Genomic DNA, 18,101 nt, shown 5'->3' with positions numbered 1-18,101 from the left:
CAACTAATAACAAATAAGGGATAGTAAACTAATGCAGATTTCAGTAATGAAGAGTGCGACCAAGAAGAAGTATATAGTTTACTGGAATGGCATCCTTTGGTTATGCCAAAGGATATCGCAACTTTGAAATTAACGACCAAAAAAAGCATTTTATACCAACTGAAATAGCATCCCTCGAATTACGAGGCAACTAAATTAACCACAATATTTTAATACTATTCCTTGAAAATAAGATCAAAACAAAATGGAATATACATTGGCTTTGTATCAGGATGATAAAAGTACGCGTCAAGGCCCGTGTAAGCGCGAGTACGAGTGGAAGATACGTAGCGCGACTGCGGCCACACAATGAGGGGACGACGTTGATTGATGACTTCACATTGAACGAATACATTACGATTTTTGCTTTCATTTCGTTTGATTCGAACAGCGCAAGGTTACGATATGATACGATTGACTGTTCGAGGGATGCTATTCCAGTATAACAATAAAAAATATTGTTGTTCACAAGTAATATCCAAGACGATTTAACTATAAGTCGAATGTTTGGAAATCAAATCAATATTTGCAATTTAAATAAAGTAGATCGATTGTTCCTTTTTGTTCAGCAAACATTTCATACCGATATGTAAGAATTAAAACTAATTGTATATCGTTACATGTATAATATGCTAAGGAAGTGTTTCAATTCGTAAGGAAGTTCAATATCAAAATATTTTTTTAATTCTTCAGTCTTAAATTTCCAGAACTCAGATGTAATAGTAAGGTGACAGAACTAACGCCATGTTTTGTAATGTGTGTAACTTATTAACCGACTTCAACAAAAGGAGGAGGTTCTCAATTCGTCTGTAAGTTTTTTTTTAATTAAGATATTTCATTACAGCAAAAACGCGTTCCTATATTATTACCAATGATATAGAACCAATCCCATCGAAACCCGTTTATCAAAAGACAACCACTCTCAGGCAGATTTTGTTTGCAAACGCTCCGTCAGTACCTAATACACACCAACGCATCTTCCAAACACTTTTCTTACCCTACTACTACACCCAAAATCGTATGGTCTTCCTAAAGTAGAATATCAGATTGTTATTGTTGCTACAGTAGGGTACATTTGTAGGGTAAAAGTAAGAGGCTTTGGATTATTTTGTATTTAGACTATATTTTATTGGTTTTATATTCACATTTCTTTCACTATTGTAGTTACAAAACAATGTTTTCGTTAAAAATTATAGTTTTTATTTTGTATTTAAACCTAAGTCATTGTCTAGATCACAATTTTAGCTATAATAATATAATCATGATGCAATTTTTAATAGTATAATGAAGATGTGAAGTAATTCATTGACAAAACATACCTACTTTAAAATAAAATGAATAAGAATTGTATTTGATTTATGAAGAACAATACCAGAGTGACAAAATCAGATAAAGTTAGAATTAAGACTAATATTATCACAAAACAAAAGAATATCATTAATGTATTTTATAGATTTTTTGTAGAAGGTTTGAGTACAATTAAATCTATCTCAACATTATTTATCAATATTTTTGCTATCATTGGGTATTTACATATTGACAGAATTTATAAAAAATAAAATAACCTATGTATAACCCTAAAACAATTTTTCTAGTAGCAGAATAATAATCGAATCTAACTGGTATGGCTGCAATTTTAAATTGATTTAGATATTATTTCTGTGTGCAATTGAGTATTATGTAATAAACAAATTTTGCTTTCACAGAAACACCCCTTATTTCTTTATTTTATATATCATGACCATCATCGTCATTAACAACTCAATTAGCTGTCTTAGAATTATTTTTTTTATATACTTAGGTAAATATTTTTCGAAATAAATAATTCCAAATAATCAACCATCCCGCTGATAATTGATAACCAATTTATTTTAATTTGCATAATAGTACACTTATTTTATAGTAAAACAACATAAGTTATTATTTATTGGTCGACAATGACTTAATGAGTAAAATACAAACCCAAACTCAGATGGCTATTCCTACCCTAAAATAATCACACTTTTGACATTGTAAAGTTTTCCACTTAACTATATCCAAACATCCAAAATTATGACTGGTATACACTATTATTACTTACACAACTTACATTAACTTATGTTACTGTATAATCATCACTTTATAACACCTTTTTAACACGAAGGAATGGTAAGAAATAAGTCAAAGTCCATCAATGAAAATATAGCATCTCCTTTACATTCTAAAGATTATAAGGCGGTAAGACCATAGTCTGATTTAATTACTGGTGCGTTTCCTGAACCAATACCAGTTCCACAGCCAGTGTTACCAACTGGTGAACCATGCGCAGACAAGCTTGCAACGAGAGATGGATCCATACCAGCATGCATTCCCATCATATGTAAATGGTGTGCAGTCATATGACCCGGATTCATTTGATTGCCTGGATGCGACATCGGACTGATCGCTGGATCGTGTGTCATGTTCTGCTGTGCCCCAACACAATGTAATTCGTTCATTATATTATCTGTTACGTTTTCTATACTATCAGGCCGACCATTATTGTTCGATTTTTTCTTATCATTATTATTGGTATTCTTATTTGATCTACTCTTTGGTGCACCTTTAGTTGTGGTTGTCGTGACGCCGGCTGGATTAGTTTTTCTCCTAACATTTTTGGTATTCGGTAATTTATTATCTTTTTTCCATTTCATCCGTCTATTCTGAAACCATATTTTGATTTGCCTCTCGGATAAGACTAGAGTGTGAGCTATTTCTATTCTTCTTCTTCTCGTTAGGTACCGATTGTAATGGAATTCTTTCTCCAGTTCTAATATTTGGTGCCTCGTGTACGCTGTCCGTTGTCTTTTTGGTTCCATTCCCGGTTGATAACTTCCATTAGCTGTAAAAAAACAAAATCTAAAGTTATTTTTCTTGTGATTTTAAATAAATCTTATAAGTAATTCCTTAATTAAAGCATTTTTTTTATTTTTGTCCCATTTATCTAGAAGTCGTCAAGTACATTTTTTGTTTACATATTGTGCAATTTTCAAAATTTATTTTTGATAACAATTATATTCTGGAGCTGTGAATATAGTCAAACTCTGAATATTTTTATTAATTGCTCTATTATTATTAGTAAGTTGAGTTAAATCTTGGCAACTAAATAAGAACAACTTCCCGATGTTGCAGGTATTCAATTTTGATATAGCCTCTACTTGCGGACTTTGGTGATATTAAATAATTATAACATATTATTAATACGCACAAACTTCGAGCCCCAAAGCTTAAGTAAAGCTACCCCCCTAGCCAAGTGGTACGTCGATTCTCTTTCTACGATTGCTAACGCTTCTAAACCTAGAGAGATGTATGGGAATGACATTTGCTATCGACAAGTCACGTGATCAAGATCTGTCATTTCCATACATTTTTGTAGTTTTCGAAGCGTCAGCGATCGTAGAAAGAGAATCGACGTGCCATTCGGCTAGGGGGACTGGGCAGTGTACAAAAATATAATTATATCAACGGGGTTATAATATTGCGCACTTTAGCCTGTTGCAATATTAGAGCGAACTAGAAGTTCTGTAGAGCTAGTCTGACGATGGAGATGGAAAATATGACGATGGTGACTGTGACTGTGAACATAGGAACTCCAGCACGGCTATAATTCTCTAACGATGTTTTGTTATAATAAATGTTGTATAACTCGCAAGTGCGGGTCTCGAATTCACCGCTATATTTCTCATTCTATAGTATCGTGTTAAACAGAGAGAGATAGAAGTGAATTCGAAACTCGCACTTGCGAGTTATACAAAACATCGTTAGAGAAATAGCCGTGCTGGAGAATTATAGCCGTTACAGAGTAGCCTAGTTGAACTAATCAAGATCGAAAATATTCAAGTTAGGGCACATCCTCTTACGAACTCTTGATACACAGTACATGTTGAAGTATTACAATTTAAAAGCTTGTTTTTAATACAATTCTAACTTCTTTAGACTAAACTTTAAGATTTACAACAATTAATAATATCATACAAAGCAGATATCAAAAGCTAAATATTAGATAATTTCCCTAAAGATTACCTAGTTAGATATTTATACATCTAACTAGGTAATTTATCGTACTTCATATAACGCAGCGTTGCGTGCCGGGGACTTTACTGAATAATGTATGTGGTAACAACCTCTCGGGGCACAGTTAATTAATGTGCATAATAATTACACGTGTACATGGGCTTCCTTTTAGCTTTTGATTAATTGCGTTTAGCAAATTAGTTTATGTAACAAGTAGGCGAGACTGCACTTGCGTGGACTCCGTTTGTTAGCTCAATTACTTTATTATAATTATAAATTTAACAAAAATATTTATTTATACCAACTGTACTTGTCTATTATTATAAAGATTCATTAGAAACTTCAAGTGTCAAAAAAATGTTTATTAATATGTAAATTAAATTTTGCCCGCAGTTACATCCGCGTAGATCCCCTTTCCCGTTTGATTACAGGGATAAAATAAAGCATTTGTCACTCAAAAACAACGTGACTTTCTATTAGTATAGGAATTATCGAATCGGTCCAGTAGATTCAGAGATTACAATAGCACAAACTTTGTCTCTTTATAATATTAGTATAGATAAATATGATATAGTCAATTTTAATAACAAACAAACAAACATTTTCTTATTACTATCTCAAAATCTGATCCTCGTCTGTGGTGACCAAAAAGTTATTTATCAATTAATCCAAAGACTAGGACTTGTTGAATAGTCTTATTGCGAAGAGCTGCGACCAACACCAGAAGCTTTCGTTTGGCTTGGTAGGATCGCTAGATGAGATAGCAAGTCTTTGAAACGACGCTTATATTGAGAAGTTTCCTTAGTCCTGACTACCGGTTGTTTGCGCCCTAATCTCCGCAAGCGGTTTGTAGTAATTTTGTTTTTTAAAGTAGGGATTTCAAATTGTTGAAAGTAGGTATTAACATTGTAGTACACAAACTAAAACTAGTCAGTATTCTAACGACTGGTAGGTAATGGTAACGTACAATAATACGGATCCCTATATTGCGTGGGGACCGACACGCACTTACTATAAGGCTTTTATGTAATGACATTGTTAAAAATTTAAAAGAAAGTTGTAAATAAATACAAATTATAATATAAAACATATATCTTGGTTAAAATCATTTTAAAAAATATTTTTGTAAGATAAAAAAAATTATCAAGTACTTGAAAAACCGAATATAAATTAATAATTATGTTATGGCATGTCAAGAACGTTAACTCGCATTGGATCGCAGTGTGGTGGATCTAGGCTCCATATTATCCCCTAGGCCAAGACCCTGTCCTATGAAGTAGGAGGCCTAACTGTATGGACCGTTAAAATCAGCCGATAATGATCATGTTGTGGTTAGTTGTGTTTTGTTTGTGTTAGGTATGAATGTTTATTACATCATACTACTTGCTGGTGTTATAATTTTACACCATAGATTTAAATTTATTCAAATCAAGTCATTATGTGTCTATTCATATTTCATCAAATTTACAAAGAGTTATAAGTTGGTAAGTATGGTATAAAAATGTAAACGACACTTTTCATAATTCACTCACTTTATGAAAGCTTAGCCTTGATTACCTACAAAGGGTATGTGACCTTATATTATATTTATAATAGAAATCAGTACAATAGTTACTTAGCAAAGAATCGGCGAAGCCATTGTATGGAAATTCTTAATTTCCTTCATAGGAAATTGCTTTCATACGCAAACTTAAAAGAGGCTTCGAGGTACAGGTTTTTATGAAAAGCTTTATTTAGTAAATGCGAAAAATGTAAAGAAGGTAAAACTCAATTTATTTACTTGTCCAAATTGTAAAGTATGGTAATAATCTTTTGTATTTTTGTTTAGTAGCCTAGAAATATATTTTGTTACGGGCTATTAAATTATAAATTACTTATGGCGATATTTTATGAGTTTAAATAGGTAAGGAGTGAACTTTTAAGGTTAAATTTTGTAAGTGTTTTCAGTTATCTACTATGCAAAGGTCAGAAAAGCTGATTTGAAAATATCAGTACTTTTGTAATCGTCATCAACCCATATTCAGCTCACTGCTGAGCTTGAGTCACCCTATATATATTGGCCTAACCCCTCTCATTCTGAGAGGGGTTAGGCCAATAGTCCACCACGCTGGCCCAATGCGGATTGGCAGACTTCACACACACAGAGAATTAAGATAATTCTCTGGTATGCAGGTTTCCTGACGATGTTTTCCTTCACCGATTGAGACACGTGATATTTAATTTCTTAAAATGCACACAACTGAAAAGTTGAAGGTGCATCCCCCGGACTGGATTTGAACCCACACCCTCCGGAATCGGAGGCAGAGGTCATTTCCACTGGGCTTTTACTGCTGTTTACTGGCCGTGATCGTCTAGTGGTTAGGACCCTACGTTGTGATTTTTGTAAAGTAAAAGTTAAAATCGACATGAATCCATGGATCAATTTTGCTTTGAGTGAGATTTTGAAAATTGTTTAAAGAAATAGTAAAACATTATTAATCACAATACAACCGTTTATATACGCCTAGGTGTGAAACGAGGTTTTTAACAAAACGTTTGTTGACTGTGTTCCAAAAAAATATGTTCTCGTAAGAAATTTTTTTACTAGGTATAGGTTTAATAGAGCCCTCCCTACTCGAAGTTTACATTTACCAACAAACAAATTAAAAAGGAACGTTTAAATCCAATCTAATAATGTAGTCATTTCACACCTAATAACTAACTTGTTTTTAAAATAATAAAAATAAATTCAATCATTCAAGCTTAGAACAATCAGATATAATATAGTTAATATATTTGGCATAACATACAACAAAAATATGAAATTTAAAGTAAACAAGTTACGAAATGGCATGCGTTTTCTACCTTCATTTCTAATTTGTTTGTTGGTAAACGGTATCGAGTATTGCTATAGTAGGTACCTATAGGCACAAGTATTTTATCATCAAATAATTCTTTAAAGAAAATTTTGTCAAATTAACCATTTCGGGCGCAATTTTTTTCTTAATGGCAGTGCAAGTGGCAAAGGTATGTCCGAAAAAAAAACATCATAATCTACAAAACTATCAATTTTCAAAACTGATGGTTTTGTAGATTTTATTCTACAAAACCATCAGTTTTGAAAATCTCTCCAGGTATAAATTATATCATTACCTGAAGAGATTTCTGTTGTATACCTAATTGTAAAATAATTCAGACATATTGCTGAATGTACAAATTATACGATAGTTTAGATATAGTTTAAAAGACGATGTTTACAGAACCCTGCAAATGTAGAGTTGAAGATTATACAAAAGAAACAGAAGGGCGTTGAGTTTGTAAGATACAGCTACCTACATAGAAAATATGTTAAACAGAAACTTGGCAGTCGGCCATTTATATTTCAACAAGCAGTATCAATTCTGTAAATATCAGTTGTAAGATACTGAGATATTCTTTAAATATTGAGTATACAATCTGAATTAACAACGCTAATTTTCACACAAGTATGTAGAAAAATCATTTTAGGGTTCCTTACATCTTTGTAGGAAAAACGAAACCAGTAAAGGATCACTACATTCTCGGTCCGTTTCATCAATCAAAACCCTTTTTCTCCGAAACTTCATATAGGTATATTATATTCTTTTCGATTAGATATTAGAAATTATATACCCATGGCGCCAGATAGCTAGATTTTGAGCAAAATCTGTGCATTTTAATTTTAAAATTCTATTCGTTAAGCCTACTAGTACCATAGTAGGTAGAGGCACAGTAGTAGAGGGTCTGTAGCCAATGTAGTACATCGATTCTCTTTCTACAAACTCTAACGCTTTGAAAATGTAAAAATATATGGGAATGTCATTCACTGTCGACAGGTCACGTGATCAGGTCCGTCATTCCCATACAATTTGTTTGTATATTTTCGAAGCATGAGCGTTTGAAAGAAAAGTCCCAGCAACTATAGCAAGCGTTCGCTTTAGCCTTCTATGTTCTGTGGTATGTACCTACATAAAACATAAAAATAACATTTAATATGTCCGAAGATAGATCATAGTAATCGGAAATTAACTATGTAGACATTAATATAAGTAACTGCCTCGTTGTTTCAATGGTTAGCATAATATGTGGTTTCGGGGGGTTCACGTTGTCCTGGGTTAAAATCCTGGGTCGGTTTGTATGAGAGACTGAGCCGTGATAGCCTAGTGAATATAGCCTTTGCCTCCGATTCAGAGGGCGTCGTTTCGAATCCTGTCCGGGGCATGCATTTCCAACTTTTCAGCTTTCCAATTTTTTAAGAAATTAAATATCACGTGTCTCGGTGAAGGAAAAACATCGCGAGGAAAACTGCATACCAGAGAATTTTCTTAATTCTCTAGGTGCGTGAAGTCTGCCAATCCGCATTGGGTCAGCGTGGTAGACTATTAGCCTAACTCTTCTCATTCCGAGGAGACTCGTGCTTGACAGTGAGCCGAATATGAGTTGATAATAATAATAGTCGAGTAAAATTAATAAGCTTGCCACGTTATAAAACACATAAGCTCGGATAAAACAAACATAATCTCTGTGTATGGAAGATTATGATTTGGACAATTTTATGCTTGTAAAATTCCACCCAGAAATAATCCCTAGGGTGCAAGGTACGAAAGTTAACCTACTAATATTATAAATGTTTGTTTAATAAAAATAACTGATCTACAGGTATAATGTATATACACTGTGGAGAAAACCTTTGAACGCTGAAACAAGATTGAGATGACTAAGCAATAACTCAAACATGCATTTGCAAAGGGACACAAAATCAGTAAAGAATTCTTGGAGACTGACCGTAGTGGCCGCAGTGGTATGTGCGGTTGGCGGCTTGCCTCTGAGATTTTAGCTATCCGTGACAGGGGACTGACAAATATAGATTGAATGCACTAGATACAAATACTTTTGTAGGCAAAACAATATTTAAAAGCGTGTTTTCAACAAAACAGTTTAATATTTAGGTAAACGTAATACGTTAATGGATTTAGATATCTATACTTTTACATTATGTAACCTACGTAGGAAGTTACACATAAAAAAGTTCATTGTAATATAATAATACAAATTAAATGTAAATAATATGTTAAGCATATAATTTAGATGGGTACTGTGATGTCTTTGTTGAGATAATAAAATTAATATTCTATTTTATATTATTTCGATAATAATATGATACAGGTCTGTATCCCACAGAGTTCACAAAATTATACCTACACGATACTAACACTCGTACATCTCAAACAAAACAAATTAAGAAATTATCAACTAAGTATTTGCAAATTAAAAAATTAGCAAGATCTACTAGAAAAAGGAATTGTATAAGGCCTTGTGGATCTCTGAAAATTAGATACAATTCATTGTATATTAAACTACTGTCTATTTGTTATCAATATAAATACACAAGTTATGTAGACTAGAATTACGAAATATATAGATAGACTAGATAGAAAAAAAATAGATATGGCAAATATTCTAAAAAAAAAGATATGCGAGTACTTGGAATTATTTGATTCTAATAAATAAATATAGCAGGTCTCTATGAAATAAAGGCCAGCTTAGATACTAAAACCAGTTATTTTTCTGCCACAGCATTCTGTTCTGAAACAGCATTGCGTTTTGAGATAAAGGTAAATTCATTTGATTCTCCTCCTAATTTCATGCTCTCATGCATGAAATTAACAAAACACACAAAACTGGACTCAGCTTTCTTCAGTTTATCATTAGTTTTCGGTAGTAGATTCTCAAATGACATGAATTCAATTTTCAATGAGTTAAATAGACAAGCAATGATGATTTTAGATTAAAACTTTGACCCCAAGTTTTTATTTTATGATTATGATTTTTACTCGTAGATAATGTTTGTCAATCGAGAAATCAATATGTATTTGCAATTAAGGTATACTATATTTAACTCAGTATATCTAAAGGGAATGTAGCAACCTATCAACAACATAATCATCATCTTATTTTCAATATCTCACTGCATATTCAGGCTTCTCTCTCTCCCAGGGAAAGTAATTTTGAGCCTACACCCACAGCTCTTAGCCCCTATTCGCACAAGAGTTTTTTAACGGACGGTAAAAAAGCGTTCAAATACATCAAATGCATTCCCAAGTAGATATATGTTTATATGACAGTGTTTCAGCGAGCAGTAATGCATTTTCAATTTTCATTTAACTTCAATGTTCGAATGGGAGCAGGAATTTTTTGTTACAATCCAAGTATCTGTCTATTTTCGCGAGCACTATAATTTACAATCTACTTACAGAAGCTTGTAATTAGTTAACAATTATGCTAATACTGGAATCTACCACTGTAATCAAGCTCACATGGGTATGGGTTTAATTACTCATTGTTTATCACGCTAAAACTGAAACCCGTTAGGCTACCGGGCACCGGACGCGAGCGGCACTCCATCTTCGCTTCGTTAGCCACTATCACGTCATCGAACGATGACAATCTGAATTGAATTACGGACTACCTGCGAGCGTGTGGTCGCAGAGATCTTATAATCTCGGGCCCATCTCGCGACGTACCCTATCAAACCCACTCGGTGGTCCTTCATTACCAGCTTTACCATCGCGTACCACTGTTACGGAGTGAAAAATGTTGCTGCACTGACAGGTGTCGATAAGGAGTGCACTACGGTTTTGTATTGCGAATGATTTTACATATTAAACTACACTAGCGGATTTCCGCGACTTCGTCCGTGTGGATTTCAGTTTTTCACAAATCCCACGGGAACCGTGGATGTTATTATACATATAAAACTTCCTCTTTAATCACTCTATCCATTAAAAAAAACCGCATCAAAATCCGTTGCGTGGTTTTAAAGATTTAAGCATACATAGGGACAGAGAGAGCGACTTTGTTTTATACTATGTACTGAAGCGGACGCCCGAGGCTTCTTCCGCCCTTAGACCTCCTTAATCCGGCCGTCTCACAAAATTCGTTATTAATGGAAGTCTACTATGTATAAACTACCTCAATGCCAAATTTCAATTTTGTGCCTACGTTAAGCGGTTATCAAGATTTCGTGATGAATGACCTTTCGCATTTATATATTAAGATTGTACACACAAATACAACTGAAGAGTCTGTTATTATAAATCTTCGATTTTTCACTAAATGAAGGTAGAAGGTATAAATAAATGAATATATACGGACAATACACTTTGAGGCTACAAAGTAAGCGTAGCTTGTGTTAAGGGTGTTAAGATAGCTGTATCATCATATACATTTAAGAATATACTACATACCTATAAATACTTGTATAATGTATATGCACACCCAGACACTGGAAATCACCCATGTTTATCACACAGATATTTTTCAGTTATGGGAATCGGCCCACGGCCCACGGCCGTGGCTACAGGAAGCAGGGGCACTACCCAGTGCTCCAACCAGCCGTCGTGGGTCATGTTTACGGTATTTTAAAAATGTTTACTTGCCAACTTTTGCCTGTGTAATATCGTACCGAAACTTACTTCAAATAATTTTTATAAAACTAGCGTTTAATTGATGAAACCATATGAAAATTCAAGAACCTTACCACCGCAATAATTTTGGTCAATGATTTTTAAATTTTTTGTTCTGACTTGACCGATTGCAACGGGACTCACTGGCAGATATTGGATGTTATAAGGAGTAAGTTAGGCAACGCTTCTATGGCGCCTACGCGGGTGTAGCCACGGATCACAGCTAGTTACAACTGGTTTTTACTCTAAACAAATTCAGTCTAACATCCAATACTCCAGCAACTTCCGCCATTATTTTAATCAGGAGAGCAAAATTATTTTAGGCGTGACTATTTTATCTTATTACCCAAAACTGTACATGTATCTACTTACTGAACTACTATATTGATCAGAAGATCTTAAAAATATCCTATCCTAGAAAAAATCTGCTGAATTAATAAATACATTATCATATTTATCTATTAGCCTTTTTAATAGCCCATTAGAGGGTCAGATTTAATTTACAGCAGAGGATGCAGAGCTTATTCGATCTTATTTTTTTTTTCATTTTATTAATTTACTCAGAAACATAAATTAAAATATAGAATACTATAAGAGGCGACCTTATCGCTTAGTAGTGATCTCTACTAGGCAGTCAATTCACTAGCTTTGGCGTAAGTTAGCTATCTTATAGATTTAACATTAAATAAATAACAACAACATTTTAGGCTTAGTTAATATTAGGACACGAAGATGCTCCAAAGCGGGTTAATGAGCTTCCAAATGTTTCCTTTTCTTGTTACTGTAAAATGTATTTTTTTTTCTTATGTAAACTTTAATGTAATCGTCACTTTATTTTAATATTACGGAAATATGCATGCCGTGTCTACCTTCATTTGATTGTGCAGAGCCTTGTGTTTGTGTGTTTTTTTAGATTGTATTTGTGTAAATGCTGCAACAGTCACTGGTGGACCAACTAAATAAATTATCAACCCGTATTCGGCTCACTGCTGAGCTCGAGTCTCCTCTCAGAATGAGAAGAGTTAGGCCAATAGTCCACCACGCTGGACCAATGTGGACAGTGAGCTTAGGATTATAATTTTGAATTATTTTACGATCACTAATCAGATGTTAATGATAAAGACCGAGACCCCCCGGCCTAAAGACGCTCTCTAAGCCATAAGGATCTTCATCAACGTTTCAACTCCAGGTTAAGAATTTTTACACAGAATTTCTCGAAAGTAGAAAAAAATTAGAGCCCGATTCAAGATTTGAACCCAGAAACTCTAATGAGCTAACCACTGAACCAAAGAGGAAGTTTGTGCCAGATTACTAAATTATAATTAGTAGATATCTATATAAAGATATCAAATTAATCAGTGGTATTGACTATCATACACATTACAATATTGTGATAAGTATTTTAGATAGTAATTAAGATTAAAATCTTTTCGTATCATCAACGCAGATAAGTATGCTGCCATGTATGGCATCTTCATGTGTCGATAAACTAATCTAAAACACGAGCAAAAATCAAAGTCATTTGATACCTACGAGTACATTTGAGAATATACTCTTAACAAAACCTCAATAAAGAAGTACTTACATCTGTTGCAAATTCCTGAACTAACCTCCTAAAAATGACATCTTGATTACTAAGTAAATCGTGTATTTAATTAACATTAAATAACATTTTATTATTTAAGCTTTACTACAGCTATTTATGGTGATCTTGTTATGTTGTTTTTTTAGTTTTGTCATGTCCGTGTCCGTCCGTGGTTTAGTTCAGAGACTATTACTACTAGAAAGCTTTATTTAGCTAGACTGCTAGAGCATGTACACTACAAATATCGACAAAGTCGTAAAGTAAAATCGTGAAAAATATTTTTAGGGAGTTATACCTACTACATGTACAATTTTTGTTTACTCGTTTGTATCATGGTCTTTAAAAAGTACGAGGGGACAATGAAAGATTATTTTTCAAATTAGAGATCGGTTTATGAAATATTAAGGTTTTATATTCTGTTAATTTTTGTTAGAGTCAAGTGTCCTACTAGCTGAACCATCTAAATGTTTGTTTATGGATGCATGAATAAATTCATAGAAGTGGGGTACGTATAGAATAAAATTACAAAAAACCTTTAACAGCTAAGTATATATTACCAAAGAAAGAGTTATAATAGTCGACCAACTTTAACCAAATCGTACTCGGAGCCCGCAAATTGCATACAAATTTCGTTATTAATTAATTAGATAAAGTTCTTAGTAAAACTACTCAGAGTCTGTTAATGCTAGAAAGCTGACATTTGGCATAAGTGCCTAGGCATATTATATTAATCACATCTATTAAATTGTAAAGAGAAAATTAAAAAACAAGATTTGTAGAAAAAATACATTCTCATTTTACATTGTGGCTGTTTTATACTTGGTCAATTATAAAGGTTCAATTGAAACTTCCTACCCTCTCTACCACGTACAAAACTTCATAGTTACCGTACTTACTTCCTATATTATGGTAGTGTGTTAGCATGGACAGTTCCAGTCGTCTTAAAACAGGCCTGGCACACTCCATGTTTTAGCATTACTTTTTTATTTTATCAACAAAGCACGCGAGCATAGCCGCGCGTGAAATCTAGGATTAAGTATTTTGTAATTGAAGACAACCCTAACGTTGTAAGAAACGATGTATGAATAATAAGAGCTGTAGGTAAATAAGCATAGGTAAGCTATTAATTTTGTTCGAACTGAATTGCACCTTATTGTGTTGTAGCGAGAGTCGCTATTTAGTTTAAGAACGTTGCGGAGTGAATCTTCTGTATTTATAAATAATATATGTTTTCTGTGCCTAAAATAAGATATGTCTGACTAAGCCAGGCTCTTAGTCCAAACATACATAAAACACGTGGTATCCGATACGTCATAGATGTTTCTACACAATAATTTATTTAGGGTCTCATAATATTTTGTTTAAATGATCCAGTAATATAAGGTAAGTAAGATAAATGTGTCACATGACCTCTTAGGTCAAATCACAAAAAGCTGAACACAATATGTATAATTTAGACACGAGTTTCTTTGGAGAAGCTGTCAACAATGTATGGTAATGTATTGCGTGACGAACACGTCTTGATTATGACATCATACTGAGACATTCAATCTTGCAAATGGATTTTTCGGTTATGTATAAAATGAAAAATATTCTCAGTCGTATACAATGAATACCAATAAACATGAAAGTGCCAACGCCGATGAATGTGTTTAAAATTTTCTTAACAACGAATTTGCTTAACTTAAGCAAAATTGATTTCAATCATATTTGTATCCGAAGAAGGAAGAATTAGAACCTCGAGACACATGTTTAATTACTTACTTTTGAATCCCCAATTAACAATAAACTTTATTTCATTAAAAAATAAGTAAAATGAAACATGCCATTAATACTACATTTAGTTAATATGTAAAATAAGAACCACCATCCACCTTCAGTATGGGTACTTATTTATGGGTGACAACAATTGTTTTTATACTAAGATATTAATGAACCAAACTTCTAGGGCATGAAGACGAGAACAAAAGTGTAGAAATAAATTGTATTGCATATTAAAAAGCTTAAGAAAATTAAAGATCTATTAACTCCAAATGAAATGGCTGCAAAAAGCGCGACTCCTAAATACATCAACAGTAATTATGTCACATTTAACTCCCATAAAAGCTCAAAGGATACAAATAATCTTCACGGCAGATTCCAAACCGCAACCTCTATTTAAAAGTTATAAAAATAAACGAGCCTCATTACCATGCTTTAGGTTCCATTGTACCGCGACAAAGGACTTGGCGTCTTGCAGGACCTTTCTAATGACATCACATTAGTAAACTGTCAAAACAAATCAAAGGACACTCCTAAAAAATCTCAAGTATTTGTAAACTGCAGGGTTATTGATTGGTGGCAATTTGTTAATTCTTTCAAGTGTGATACCGCAAACATCAGAGCTCTTAAAATCCTATTTTGCACTCATGTCTTGAGGGATAACAATGGACGAATCAAGGGGCAAAGGCGTTATTAATGTACCACGATTAATCTCTTAACTTTTCTTAAGGAACTCTACATAAAAATTATTTGATTTAAATTCTATCACACGTTTTATTTGCAATTTGTTGAGTCGTTGTCTGTTTTTCAATAAGTATGAGTAGGTACCAAGAATTTAGTTTGTACCTACTCGTTATCCATATCTATCTTCCTACGAGTATTATATAAACTAAATTCGGACGCGTTTCCGAAAATGTAATAAAATATATTTTGTTTGTTCTAAAAAATTGACCCAAGAAAGATAATTAAAATTAATTTAGTTGGTTTACTTTACAAAATAATAATAATATGTACCAGCACTGCCTTTAAATACGGCCTGTTACTTTATTTATTTAAATAATTTCAAAGTATAATGTTACTTTATAAAATTTGATATATGCTGTGATATCCTTATAATAAAACTTATACTGTTTCACATGATGATAATCTGGTGAAAGGAATTGCTATCAAAATACTTGCTCACGAGATTACCGTCATCTGGAATATTAAGTCAACCATTCAATAGGCGTTTCAGTCAATAGCAAAAGGCTTCGACCAGCACTATAAGAAGCTTTCATTTGACTTTTGCACCAAGGTACCGTAGGCAACAATCCTTGAGGTACAGCGTATTATGGAGGTTCCTAAATTTCTCTTGTTACTTAGACATTCAAATGTATCGCAAATGATGGCACGAGGAAATGATATGTTTTTATAAGTTATTGATAGTGTTTTGTGTTATGTTTTATGCTTTTAACATTGTTAAAATTTGAAAACCTATATTATGTTATAACAATAGTTTCATAAGAACTATTTTAATATCTACAGCAGTCCACGCAAGTGTTCAGTAAAGTGCTGCTATTATTAATTAAAAATAAACATAATTTTTTTACTTACACACGCCAGCTACATGTATTTTCTTCATCCACGGATAGATGACCCTATCAGTGTTGTCGGAACATATCGACGAGTCATCGTCTTCAACCGGCGGACTATCTAGGAGTAATCTCTCATCATCCATTTCAGACACAGGTGATCCTTCTCGACCTAAGGCCTGAAGTTTCCTTGCAGCTGGTGCAGCTTCTTCTATATGCCTTTCTAGTCTTAAACCTAGTTCAGCTAAGCCTGGGGCGGTGTCATTATGTGGGATGTAGCCATGGTCAGCATCTGACGGATGAGACGGCTCGGGCGGTCGTGGAGGTGGAGCCACAGGTGGATGCTGTGGTAGAGGATGGTAGTATCCTCCGTAACCATAACCCGTGCCGAGTTGTACAGGATATTGGTGTTGGTAGCCATATTGTAGCTGATGCTGGTAGTATTCCCCTGGTGGTATGTAGTCCGCTTGGCTGTACTCCTCCGAGGGTGGGAACTTCGGGTCGGGCTGTGGCTGGTATCCACCGTTCATGAGGAAAGAGCTCATTGTAGGCGTGGTCGAGTCGGCGCATCACATCCCAACACGCCTGTTAATATGGCCGCCGCGCAACTAACTGGAGCATTTTTTTCCTTATGTCCCCCTGTAAATAATGTGTTCGACTGATTCTTGTGTAATTCTAGTATAAGTATATGGAGTAGGTAACAATGCTTCTTCCTGATGGGGTACTGAATGTTAAAATTTTAAATCTAAATCGTAAATCTTAAAAACAGAAAAAGTAGTGTTCTTTGAAAATAAAGTTATGTATTGATTTTAGATATTAACTTGAATGTATTTCTGGTTTATTCGTCGAAAAATAAGATTAAATAGGTACCTATACGTACCTATTTATAGACATTATGAATATACAAGACCAAGGTTTACTAGTTAGACACAATCATCTTATTTGGATTGTAGAAATCGGATACAATAATTTTCAAGTAACCTCAATTTATGTATAATTCGTAAAGTAACCTCAGTTAACAGTATAAAAGACAGAGATACAGATACGATGTTTCTCTCAGTTAAAATTTCTTTGAACTCCGATATACTTATGCAGAAATTACTTATTATTAAAACTGTCATTTGTAAAAAACACTTACAATTTAAACAGTCCACAAATATGTAAATCACTCACACACAACTGTTCTATAACAAACATGAAATTCACTAATTAATAAATTATAAAATATCAAAACAAATATTATTGCAAAGTCATTTGATTTATCACTTTTTGATAATAAACAATGGAATCTGAGGCGCGCACGCTCGCGACATTTTGAGACAATATACACTGCCCAACACGCCAGCACACTCTGTCACTTTAAGGACTCCTATACATGTTCATCAATTTTTACATACCACCTTCCATTTTTAAGGCGGAGCTGTTCTTCGATTCACTTATAGGATACCAACTTAACAAATATGAACCTTATTTATTACGCATTACGGTTTAATTTCAATCCTACGCAACGGATGCTTTAAACCATGACAGCAATTCTCTACTTTACACACGCAAGCTGCTCTGCTGGTTCGAGAGGGACAGAAATATCGATAACAAATTTTAGTAATCCAACGAGTAACATGTCTGTCTCGTTCTGTTAGAGGCCTGTTT

At 33.7% G+C, this 18,101-nt stretch overlaps 1 protein-coding gene across 1 annotated transcript; it reads right to left on the bottom strand.

Annotated features, from left to right (window-relative positions):
* Positions 1–1,151: 1,151 nt before the first annotated feature.
* On the bottom strand, positions 1,152–17,812 carry LOC112057774 (homeobox protein Hox-C4). Its single transcript, XM_024098317.2, has 3 exons — positions 17,590–17,812; positions 16,474–17,090; positions 1,152–2,899 (listed from the first exon to the last, which is right to left on the bottom strand). The coding sequence occupies exons 2-3, from the start codon at positions 16,994–16,996 to the stop codon at positions 2,247–2,249; spliced, it is 1,176 nt and encodes a 391-aa protein (XP_023954085.1). The 5' UTR covers positions 16,997–17,090; positions 17,590–17,812; the 3' UTR covers positions 1,152–2,246.
* Positions 17,813–18,101: the final 289 nt, after the last annotated feature.

Source organism: Bicyclus anynana, chromosome 10 (assembly GCF_947172395.1).
Source record: "Bicyclus anynana chromosome 10, ilBicAnyn1.1, whole genome shotgun sequence".
NCBI lineage: Eukaryota > Metazoa > Arthropoda > Insecta > Lepidoptera > Nymphalidae > Bicyclus > Bicyclus anynana.
Note: the sequence above shows the minus strand (reverse complement) of the source record. Positions and strands in the feature narration are given on the sequence as shown.